At 36.9% G+C, this 12,038-nt stretch overlaps 1 protein-coding gene across 3 annotated transcripts in view; it reads right to left on the bottom strand.

Moving 5' to 3' along the window:
• The window catches only part of PIK3C2G (phosphatidylinositol-4-phosphate 3-kinase catalytic subunit type 2 gamma), a 358,923-nt gene that overhangs the window by 131,090 nt on the left and 215,795 nt on the right, over nucleotides 1-12,038 (bottom strand). For all 3 annotated transcript variants that reach the window (XM_059934511.1, XM_059934512.1, XM_059934513.1), the window contains 3 exons: nucleotides 10,789-10,918; nucleotides 6,567-6,703; nucleotides 4,525-4,694 (listed from right to left, as the gene is read on the bottom strand). In XM_059934511.1, the coding sequence (XP_059790494.1) occupies nucleotides 4,525-4,694; nucleotides 6,567-6,703; nucleotides 10,789-10,918 (437 nt within the window). The remainder of the gene's footprint in view (nucleotides 1-4,524; nucleotides 4,695-6,566; nucleotides 6,704-10,788; nucleotides 10,919-12,038) is intronic.

The following is a 12,038-nucleotide window of genomic DNA, read 5'->3' as shown; positions in this document are numbered from 1 at the left end:
GTAAAAGAAGGTCACCATCAAGAAATTATTGAGTGGAAATTTAGAGTTTATTACAATAATATCTTTTATGCAATGAAAAAATTACTATATGGAAATCATTGTTACAGGGGAACTTTGAGTGAAAAATTGTGGATGTATAATTTGTTAACCACTTTAATTTGAATCTCTGTAAGAGAAAATAAAGAAATGAAGATAATAATTAGGCAATACTTCAAAAGAAAAACCAACTGGTTTCAGAAAGTTGGTGAAATTTCTCATTGTTTTCATTGTAGGAATTAGCCATTTTTTTCCCCAGAATCATTAAATAATGCTGGGGCTGAATTGTCCTGTGATTTAATCTGCTGGTGTAAATCCTCTTCATCTAATCTCATAATTAAAACCGATAGGGAAGAACTTCTTGTTTATATACAAGATGTGAAATCCTTCAAATTCATAACTGAGATGTAATTTTTTTTCTTTCTTCAAAGTTAGAAAGTTAGAGCTTCAGATTTGGTCTAAGCATGAAGATGGGCTTTCCAGATTTCTGGACAACTGAATTAAGAGCAGTGGTTCAGGGAAACCTGAGCAAAGACTCCTAATGAGAGTGTTGCTGGGATGACTCCACATAATTCAAAAAACAGGACAGCCCAATGTTTATAAACATGTCTTAAGCAGAATCACACGGACGATTAGTGTAAGATGTTCTGGAATGATGATATAAGCATCAGTACAAAGCATGAGTACAAAAGGGCAATGGCCCAGCAAGAAATCCCTTTATTTCTCAAGATCTTCCTTGTAAGGAGAATATCACTTCATTGCTGCTTCCTCTTAAGGAAACCAAGGGAAAATCTCTCCCCAGATATACTGCATTTGCTTTCGCTTTGTTGGCCTGCTTATTTCCATTATTAAGTTCTGTATCCTTGGCTAAGGGTTAAATCTTAGAGAGGGATTTTATGTTATGTATGTGATTTCTTTTTGTCAACCCCAAACTTATCCACAACTGGAAACTGTATTTATGTGAGGTTGAGCAATTGTCTTATGAAGTAAAATCAGTTAATGTATGTTAGTGACACTTTGTAAACCATAAAAAGTCACACAAATACTTTCCTTCCCCATGTTTTTAAGGAGTAGACGATAGGAGAAACACATGTGTCTGGGATACATATGCTCTTTACTCCCTGCGGGTGCTGCATTTTATGTTAAGGAGTATGATCCTGGCTTATTGCTGTTTATTACTGGGGCATTTATATGGCCTTGCTAGGCTATGGGAGATTAGGATAGTCATAGGGCATGATTTACAAACCTGGCTTTGTACATTAGGGAGTGTTTATTAATATATCTAGTATGTGTACAGAAGAAGCTAGGTGGAGCTGGCTTTTCTCTAGAGATCAGTTTTATACGTAATAAGTGTAGTACAAATAAGAATGTTCATTTATCCTAGGGGATTCAGAGGCCTGATTTATGAGACCTTTGTCCACCGAGCAACCAAGAAGAACAACCCGTGGACCTAGGATGGAAGACATCAGTTGCCTAATGAAACAACAATCAAATGAACTCCAGAAACAACTGAAAGAGACTTTGAAGAAAATTATTAGATGCTGCCTATAAGTCAAAATATATAGTGAGTAATAGGGAGTAGACATAGTTCAGTTTAACCATTAAAGAAACTCAGGGCAGAAGTATCAGTATCAAGAAAGAAATCCAAGGATACATTGCCAATGAGTCTTACATAGCCATTGGTGGAGATAGAATCCTGCAAACAATAATCCAAATGGGTCATAATGCTGCAGTTGGCCTCCTTAGCTGGTGCTCAATAATCAGTAATCTCAAGGGAAGACAGGGCCAACTTCATTTTCTTTCATCCAATTAATAATTATTGAAAGGTTGAAGGCTGACCTGTGAATGGTTTATTGGCTGGCTAATTCAGAAAACAATATTAAGAACCTACTATAAGTGAGGCTCTGTGCTGGGCACATTTTCATGACCTCCATAACGGTTGCATAAAATAGATTTAAATTGCTGCACTTCAGAAGTAGCAGTAGCTGCTGTAACATCAACAAACAAACAATTGGGCTCCATCTTTTCTACAGACCTTGGTGGATATCTTTATTATAGCACTTACTATATTGTTTAGTAACTTGTTCTTTACTTTGTATGTTTCCCCAACTGAAACTTTTTCTGTAGAGCTGGAATATCTTTATGCATCTTTTAACCACCCCCATGGTCAACACAGATGCTGGTCGAATAAATGAATAAGGGGGTTAACCCGAATTCTCAGTGGACAATACAGCAAAATAAACAAAGATGTTACAGTTTTAATCTAATCTTTAAATTTCTAGGAAAGAGTGGATTTAGGGAAAGTGTTACATGAGTAAATTATGCAATATGCTCGTATATGTTAATTAACATTTGTCCTTTATAGACCAGATATCCCTCCTCTGTGATGTTCTAATTGTCTATACACCTATCTCTGCCCTCACCACATTCTGGAGTAATTATTTATGTGTCTGTCTTCCCAGTATTTTAAAGAAAGAGTAAGCCCCACTGAGGTGGTAAATGTGTATTATTCATCTTTGTATCCCCAAGGTTTATCACAGTCCTTGGCACACAGACCATCCTCAACAGATGTGTAAGGAATGAATGAATATGTGGTGCCTCTTCCTGAGCTTATTCATTATAGAAGGCAATGTACTGAAAATAATAAAAAGTGAGACAATTCCATCTGTATGCCTCCACAAAATAGAAGCTATCAGTTTATAAGAATTAAACCTTATTATGTAGTTTATATTGGTATTTTAATACCAGATTATGACAATCTGGTGAAAATTCATCTTGTTATATTGTAGGAGACTTTTATTTCCTCTGTTGAAGAGCTATTTTTAGCCAGAAGTGACTGATTAGTCTTTGGAATGGTCTGATGCCATTTCTACTTTAATATGAAGTATCCTTTTGCAGCAAGGGACTTTTAGTCTTAGATTCCTGGTTCCTTTGCCCCCAGCTCAAATAAAATAAAACAAAAACCTATTCAACCACCAGTCTTTTCCTTTTCAGTAAATGATATAATTGTTTGCTAAGAACAAAAATCCAGGAGTCATCCTTGAATATTTTCCTTTCTTCTTCTACCCACCGGGCCCATTTTCCCAGCCCATTAATGACTGCCGGTGCCAATCAATTAGCAGGTCCTGTGGTTCAGATTCCAAAATATATTCTGAATCTGTCAGTTTTTGCCACTTCTTTACCATTAAGGTCTTGCCTTAACTATTGCAATAGCCTTCGAACTGGTCTCATTACTTGACAGGACAGCAGGAGAGAGCTTTGAAATCCACTGAAATCCATCAATGGTTTGCCTCTGAACGTAAAGTAAAAGCCAACCTCTACACCATGTCCTCAGTGCCCTACTTGATCTGGCCTCCACCAAACCCTTTATCTTTCCCTCCTACTACCCACCCCTCTTTATTCCACCTCCAGGCCCCAGCCCTTCTTGCTGTCACTGGAACATGCCTGCTTAGTCCATGCTCATGGCTGTTATTTTTGCTGTTCTCTCTTCCTGGAATACTCTTCTCATGGATCTCCACAAGGTGATTACTCACCATACAGCTATCTCTCATTTCTTTAAGGAGGCCTCTTTAAAATAGCATCCCTGGGCTTCCCTGGTGGTACAGTGGTTGAGAATCTGCCTGCCAATGCAGGGGACATGGGTTCGAGCCCTGGTCTGGGAAGATCCCACATGCCGCGGAGCAACTGGGCCCGTGAGCCAAAACTACTGAGCCTGCGCGTCCGGAGCCTGTGCTCCGCAACAAGAGAGGCCGCGATAGTGAGAGGCCCGCGCACCGTGATGAAGAGTGGCCCCCGGTCTCTGCAACTAGAGAAAGCCCTCGCACAGAAACGAAGACCCAACACAGCCAAAAATAAATAAATAAATATAAAAAAAATAGCATCCCTGCCCCTGTTAATTTCTATCCCATTTCTCTGCTTTAGTTTCTTAGTAAGAAATGAAACTGTGTTATCTTTTTTAATGTCTGTCATCCCTACTAGAAAGAAATCACGGTTTGTATCTGCTTTGTCCACTGTTGTATCCCCAGAGTCTTGAATGGTACATGCTTACTAAATATTTTTGGAATAATTCAAGCCTAATTCAGTGCAGGAAATGTGCTCATTTTACATGTAGACCAGGCTGGTGATTGTTATGGGCAATATACCAGATGTATTGAGATCATGAACTCAGGCCTCGTTGTCCATTCAAGGCTTATAAGAAAATGAACATATCATATTTCATACAATTCAGACTGGAGCTGTATTAGTATCCTGTGGGAGAAGGCCAATTTAGTCTACTAACAATTTGAGGAAACCTAATTTGTTCCATTAACAGTCTATCGAAAAAAATCTTTCCTTCAATATTATTAGATACATAGTCATGTTTATGTTATCTTGGGGACTTTGAGAGATGCGGAACAAGTCATCTGCTGGGTTTCTACGCCATTACATGTTATATATCACTCCGGGAGATTGCTTAATTACATTAATAAACATTATTTGAGCACTAACCTTTTTATCCCTCCAAATGTTTGTGCATGACCCAGGAATTTTCCAAAGTCAATATGAAACATGTGGCCTGACTTTGTCAGCATGATATTGTCGTTGTGACGGTCACAGACTCCCAGGATGAACGTTACCACACACCAGCCAGCGCAGGAATAGAAAAAGTTCCTCAAGGCCTAATCGGTTGAAAAATAATAACACAACAAAGACACACACAAAAAATGAGCAAATGCAGAGGTAATGGTAAAAATACGATAAAAAGCAAAATTATATAATCAAGAACCAATTCTACATCTCAGTTGAGTGGATATGATTAAATGGTTGGTTCTTGATATGCTACAGAAGAACATGAAGCAATCTGTTCTTTAGCCTAATGAGTGTTTTTGTTGAAATGGGAGAAAATAACTTTCATTCAGTTAAAGCTAATTTTCACAGTTTATTAGAGAGGATTCTTAGTGTTATTTTTTAATGTCACAAATATACAATAGTGGATAGCTTTTTTCAAGGTAAAAGAAGAAGGAACAATATGGTCCAGTACTGCCTATTCCCATAGAAATTTAAAATACCAATTTTTGAATATTTGAAATTTTTAACACAGAAAAAACTACACTGAGATATCTGTAACATTTTATGTTTATCCTACAAATATGTCATCCAGTTAATGCCCCAAAGGGTTTTGGTACAGTATATACCAGTGAACACTTGTGCGGGTAGAAGCAGATTCCACTAAGTTAGTTGTGGCTTATGTTTCTTTAATAGACAGAGGTTTCTTGCCAAAATTACTCTTTTTTCAAAAAAACTGTCTCCTGGGTATTCATTGTTTTGATCGATGATGCAACGATGAGTGTAAGCACGAGTGACTGGCTGAGCCACAGGTATGGGCCTCCTCAACTAGCGAGTGGAAGACCACGTGGCTGGACTACATACCAGGACACCTTATTTCCAGGTATCCCAGGTGCCTGAGCAAGTCTTTAATTTGTCTGTCTAGATTTTCTCTACTTGTAAAGTGAAGATAATAAAATATGTCCTTCACATGGTGGTTAAGAACATCAAATGTACATGGAAACACCCCAAACAATATAACCCCAGGGGTTTGTGCCTAACTCAAGCTACAATTTGGGGAAAGGCTAAAAACTAGATTTCTAGATAATCGCACCTAATTCCCTGTTACTTGGCCTCCAAAACCTGTATTTTGCTCTATTCCAATCTCACAGAAGTCTGGAGTAGATGAACTCTTGGATCTCTCCTTCATGGCCCAGGCCAGCTAGGGTGACCAAGCCTGCCAGTTTGCCCAGGACTGAGGAGTTTCCTAGAATGAGGGATGTTTAGTGCTCAGGACAGTTCTGAGCAAATCTAATGCTGGCCCATATTGCATCTTTGTGTGAATTAGCATAAAGGTGCCCCTGCCTCTGGGGCAGCTGTACCAGTTCATGCCTTGGCAAGTGAAACAAGGCCTGGCTCTAGCCAACTCATCCCCTAATCTGGGAGCCCTGGTAGAGGGTGGAACCTGTACGATTGTAGACTGCAGGCTAGATGCCAGGGTATAGTGGGAAAAAATGTTGGCAGTCAAATGGAATAGTATCCATTTTGTAAAGTTCTGAGATACAAAAAAATAAAAACTCTATTAGGCATTCTGCAAACATTGAAAGAGTGAGGCATGAAAAAACAGAACTTGGAGGAAGAAATATATTGCAATGGAAGGAGGGAGATATATAGAAATTATAGGTTGTGTACAAATAGGCACAAGTAACTTGAAGGAGGTAGTTTTCAGGAGCATCATCTCAGGTGATATTGCTGTAAGGGAAGCAGCTGAGCAAAGAGAGTCTTTATTGATAGCCCAGAATTCCACCCAGAGGGAAAACCAGACACAGAAATTGTTATCTAGGTAATATACCATTTAAACTCTGTCATGATTACTATGCTGATGACTGAATGAATTAGACCTCAAGATGTACTTAATTTACTTTTTCATAAATCAGAATATCTAATGAGCCAGAGTATATCCTTATTTAAGTACATTATTTAAAATTTGCTGCAGAAGGACAAACCTTTTCATAATCCACCTTTAAATGGTTGTGCTGACTGAACCATTTTTTGATTGTATTTTCTTTCAGTGGTCCTATCAGTCCAGAATGGCGATGGATTTTCGCGAGGGTTATAGCATCGGGCACCATCTGCACCAATCCTGGTTGATAAAAAAGAGGTTATGGAAATACTTCTTTCTTTACAGGATGAGGGATACTTAGGAAAGGCATCTTGATATAGATAACAACATCAATAGTTGCCAGCACTACTCGGATTACCCTTTTTATTTCCCAATCTTCTCTGAAGGAGTCTTACCTAGATGGTATTGCTTCTAATTTTTCCTAAATCCTAGGGAGCGATGAGGCTACTTGTGTTTGGATCAGATGTATCAGAGCAGCTTTAATATTTTTTCTAGAACTACAGTAGAGAGCAAATCTAGATGGTCTCCCAGAGACCCCACTGAGTCAATAGAGCAGTGAATTAATTAACATATGGCTTGTGCATTCATTTACAATTTAAGGGAGGGCATTCAAACTTGTGTAACAAGCATATTTATGATGTAAGTGAATCAAATACAACTTCCGTGACAAATATTTCAAATATATTATAAAAATCAATGTTCAGGTTAATAAAACCTTCACTGTTCAATGTTTCATTTCTAGGAGTGAACATTGATTGAACTTCAATAGGAGCTTTGCCCCACTAGCCATGCATCCATCAAGGCTTCTTTTCATTGTGTTCCTAAGGTTATTGGAATGTAAATATTTTCAAGCCTTCTGATTTTTATTCTGTACAGAACAGCAATTTAAACCCGGTATTTAAAATTCTCCCAGGACTAATGTACACAAAACAACCTGTAATGTACAGTTCTGTAAATAAAGTCATTGAAAGAAATTAAAGTCTAGAATTTCTGATTTCCACAATCTTGACAACTGCAAGAGTTGCAAACACAAATGCCCAAAGGGACCAGGGACATAAATGTAATTATATGAAAAGAGAGAAGATTAAGTTTTAAAAATTGACTATTTCATGGTCTACCTTAAAAATATTCAAATTAAACAACAAACAAGAATATCACAGTAATGGTAAATGAAACATTTCTCAGTGCTGAATTTGGCCAGTGGCAGCTGGTTGCAGGATTAATCTCTCTCTCTCGCTCTCTGTCTCTCTTTTTTTGCAGCCTTAATCTCTTAATATCCAATAGCCCAGCCCAGCCCAATCATGACTGTTAGGCATCTATTGATACATTGCCTCATCAGAAAGAAACTTAAACATGGAGAGTGGGAATTCAATGCTGCAAAAATAACCTATTAAAATCTATTTGTTAAAAACAAAAAGAAAGAAGGAGATGTAACAACCCAGAGATAAATCCTGGGTGTATATTTAATATCATAACACTTCTCCCTTCTCCCCCAACAGTATTCGGCTCTTGTGCTAGTTTTCCTGTGCTTATTAAGTGAGATAGCAAATGTAAAGCACTGCATTTAACAGTAATATAATTACTCTAAAAAGAGTAATATAATTCCACTTTCTAATCCTGAAATTTTCCCTCATTTTTCCAGTTCCTCCCTTTAACACTTCCTAACAGAAAACCACCTTCTACCTGGTTCCTGCGTGCCTCATTGCCACCTTGCATCTGACCATGCCCCAAATTAGGACTTAGATTACTGCACCCTTTAGATAGGGTGCTGTAGCAATGTCAGTTACTCTTCAGACCACATTTGTCTTCAGGGAGTTAATCATTGCTAAATCCCAAGCCATTTGTCATGTCTTTCATTGTTGAATACCCAGAAAACTTTGCACCTAATTTATAACAATCATGGTGGCTAAATTCTGCTCATTAATTAAAACCATAAATTACATTTTATACATTTTAAGCTAGTATGTATCATACACTTTTTAAATACTTCTAGCATAATTCTGTGCACAGTAATATCTGTGGCTCCATTCCCATAGCTCTCTAATGCAGATTCCTCAAAATTTAATGCCCATATGTATTACTTGGGGATCTTGTTAAAGTGTAGGTTCTGATTTAGTAGGGTGGGAGTGGGGTCTGAGATTCTGAGTTTCTAATAAGCTCCCAGGTGATGTCAATGCTCCTGGTCCACAGGTCATACTTTAAGTAGCAAGGTTCTTAGGTACAAAACTTTTCAAGATGGTATCACACAAAGCAGTGGGTCTCAAAAAGGTGTGCATGAGAAACTCCAGAGCAGCTTTTTGCAATCACTGAGACTTGAGCCTCAGTCCCCCACCCTCCATCTCCTCCCCACCCCTCCCCAATGAAGAGCCTGATATAGCAACCTGCTTGGGTCCTAGATATATCTGCTCCAACTCTCCTAAGTAATTTTTATGTCCATCAAACCTGGAGCAAAGTTAGAGCAATGAAATAAATCCTAAAGAATTTTTATCTGCTCTGATAATCTCTTCCAAAGTTCCTACAACATCATGTACAAAGTAGTCATGAGAATTATAGTCAACAATAATGTTGATAAAGCCATGTAAACTTGTGGCCTGGAGTATACTCTCCTTAAGGGCAGCAGCCCTGTTTAGATTGTTTTAGTATTCCCTATCTTACTTTGTGACATTTCTTGAGAACAGCAGATATTCAATAAGCCTTGGAACCTGATTAAAAATGGAACCTAATCTCTTAAAAGAAGACATTTGCTTTAATGATCTCCATTTTTCTTGAAGAAGTATTTTTCCAGTACAACCTTACAACCAAAAGAAATTGTTGGTAGATAGCGGGAAAGAATAATTTGTTTGTCTTGTGACATCTGTAACTTTGGGCAAGTCTAGAGTTATTTCTGCTGGATTATTTTATTAACTTTAAAAGTCTTAGCCTCCATTACTTCTTATGATTATAAACAGAGAAATGAGTAGATGGAATTGAAGAATTCCACTGAGGTTGGTGTTGTATTCAATTTCTGAAGAAAAAGTAATCCATGTGACACCAAAAAGCTCAGCTTGGTTCATCTAAGGTTTATTCTTACCCTTTCAACATATTAGGATATGAAAGAATTAGGTCATTTACGTGAGAAAAGGGAGAGAAAAACTCAAGGAATAATGATCTCAGAGTAGCAGTAATAAAAGACTTTTAGGAACTAGAACTTTAGAAGGAGTTCGGGAGTGGGATACTTGGCATGGAAACAAGGGCCCTATTATCAGAATAAAAATAATTGGGCAGTATGACTTGTAACAGTAGTCCTGAAGTATCCAATTGCAAGTTAAGCTAACTAGGAGGTGCTTCCATGCTTAGTTTCCAAAATCTTGAGTCACAGTTGGCTGGGGTACTGAGCCTCGCAGTGGGACCTCAGGAACTGGAGGGTCAGGCAATGACAGTCTCTCTTTTGAGATGATGGGTTTAAACTGTAGTTCTGTCTGAATTAAAAAAGAAAAAAAAAAAGACAACATAGTTCTAGGTCCCTTTCCAGTTCTATGGGTTTTTTATCCCTTTGTTTATGCAGATGCATCTGCTATAATTCATACTAATTAATTTAATGAAATGCTAAGTGGCAATGGCCCCATGTAAAAAAAATTATATGATATCCTAGAAATTATTTCTTCAATTTAGCATGACTGTAATTAAGTACAACTTTTACCTCTGATGTTTGAGTAATTATTAGGGTGGATCTTCAACATTATTTTCATTGAAAATGTGTATAAGTGTAATTATATGTCCATATTAGTGGCTTGGCTTTTATCAAGGAAGAGAAATGCTGAAGTATGCTCAAAGTTTGCATGAATGGTCATCTTTGACTGTTGATATTACACTTTACTCAAAAGTCTTTTAGAAACTGAATGCATGTTTATAATGTATTTAGAATTTTCAGAACTCCTTTAAGCATTTGCAACTTTGTAAATTTTGTGTTAATAGGCAACAATTATATTTTTTTGAATGAGTAGACTTTTCTATTATCAGCTTAGAAAAAGAGAAAAAAATATGTGTTAATCATTAATGTAACTAACCCTTAAGGACACACAAAAGGATATTACAGTTAACATTTGAGTTGTCAAGAGTCCTAATTAATATCTAGAAGATATCTAGAAGGACATTATGCTTTACATAAATCATTTTGGCTGTTTTTGAAAATAATTCTTTGTAAAAAAGAAGAATGACCAGGTTTAGTTCTCTGGATTTTAAAATTTGTAATCTAAAATGAAAGCTGTGGAAACTCTGGGGGCATATTACTGATGAATGCGTGAGATAAATAATATAAGTCAACCAACTTTCTAATCTATACTGACCTTGGCCTTTTCCTGTGGATAGACATCTATAAATGATCATTTGCATATCCAGGCCCTCCTGCAGCCAAATATTGTCCATCACATGAATAATCTGCAGAACAAGCATATCCTGACGAAGATCATCTCCAGCCTGTTAAAAACAAAATTATAGACTCCGGGTTTCTCCTTGAATTTCATTAAAAGCTTTCAAATATGGTATATGTCATTTCCTTCCTTGAATAATTTTCCAGCCTGACTTAGGGTGGTTTCAATTGTTTTATTAGCACTAAGAATACCTTGTGTTTCTGATAGAAGATCAAAGAAAATGAGAACTTTCTTTTAAATGATTACAGAAGCTTTAGCCATTAAATTAGAAGCTGCTTGGAATGTTGTTCCCTGATAATAATCTTTCAATTTATTATCCATGTGCAATGTCTTAACCTCAAAGTCTGGTGAAGAGAGGTTGGACGAATGTTTATGCAAATTTCAAACTCAGCCAAGTGAAATCTCTTTCTAAGGGAAACATTATTTGATGTGCCATAAATTTATGCACTGATATACAGTTAGCCTACCAAAAGCTTCTTGACTGGGAGTATAAATAGCACACATATAATTCATCAGACTTTGAATCATTGACTTCTCTTGTTATGAAGGCAGTTAAGAAGTTTTCAGAGTAAACAGCCTTTGATAATAATAAGAAATGATAAAGGGGTGTTTTTCTAGCATAGGTGAAGGACATAGAATATGTCCAAAGGGGAAGGACAGTTCTATGCCTTTAACTAATAAGAGGCTTGGTTTTGAAAATGCTTTCTAAATTATAGAAAACTATGCCAAGATGAGATTTTGTGTTCTTTTTTCTTCACCAAAAATGCAGTGCCGGGGTAACATTAATGCTTGAGGTTTACACAGATAACAGCAAAAGTATAGGTGTGTTAATCATTATCTTCAAAACTAGTCAGAATCTAACAAAAATTCCACTCTGCGACCTTGTTGTCTGGTTTGGCTGAATAACTTATCAAATTTAACTGAACAACTGGCAAATGCTTACTTTTTACTTACAGCTCCTTTTTCTGTCCCTTTTTCCTACTTGACTTTTACTCTTAACCTTTTACTCTATTGTCCCATGGGATTCATGACAAAGACTGATATGGCCCTTATTTATATTTTATTTAAAAAGAAGACAACAACCCAAATTACTAAAATAAGCAAGTGCTTACAGATAAGAATTTTATGCTAAATCATATCATTTGAGTTTCAGCTAATTTTGATTC

The sequence above is a fragment of the Balaenoptera ricei genome, chromosome 10 (genome assembly GCF_028023285.1).
Source record: "Balaenoptera ricei isolate mBalRic1 chromosome 10, mBalRic1.hap2, whole genome shotgun sequence".
Taxonomy (NCBI): domain Eukaryota; kingdom Metazoa; phylum Chordata; class Mammalia; order Artiodactyla; family Balaenopteridae; genus Balaenoptera; species Balaenoptera ricei.
The sequence above is the reverse complement of the archived record's forward strand: the minus strand, read 5'-3'. Positions and strand labels throughout refer to the sequence as shown.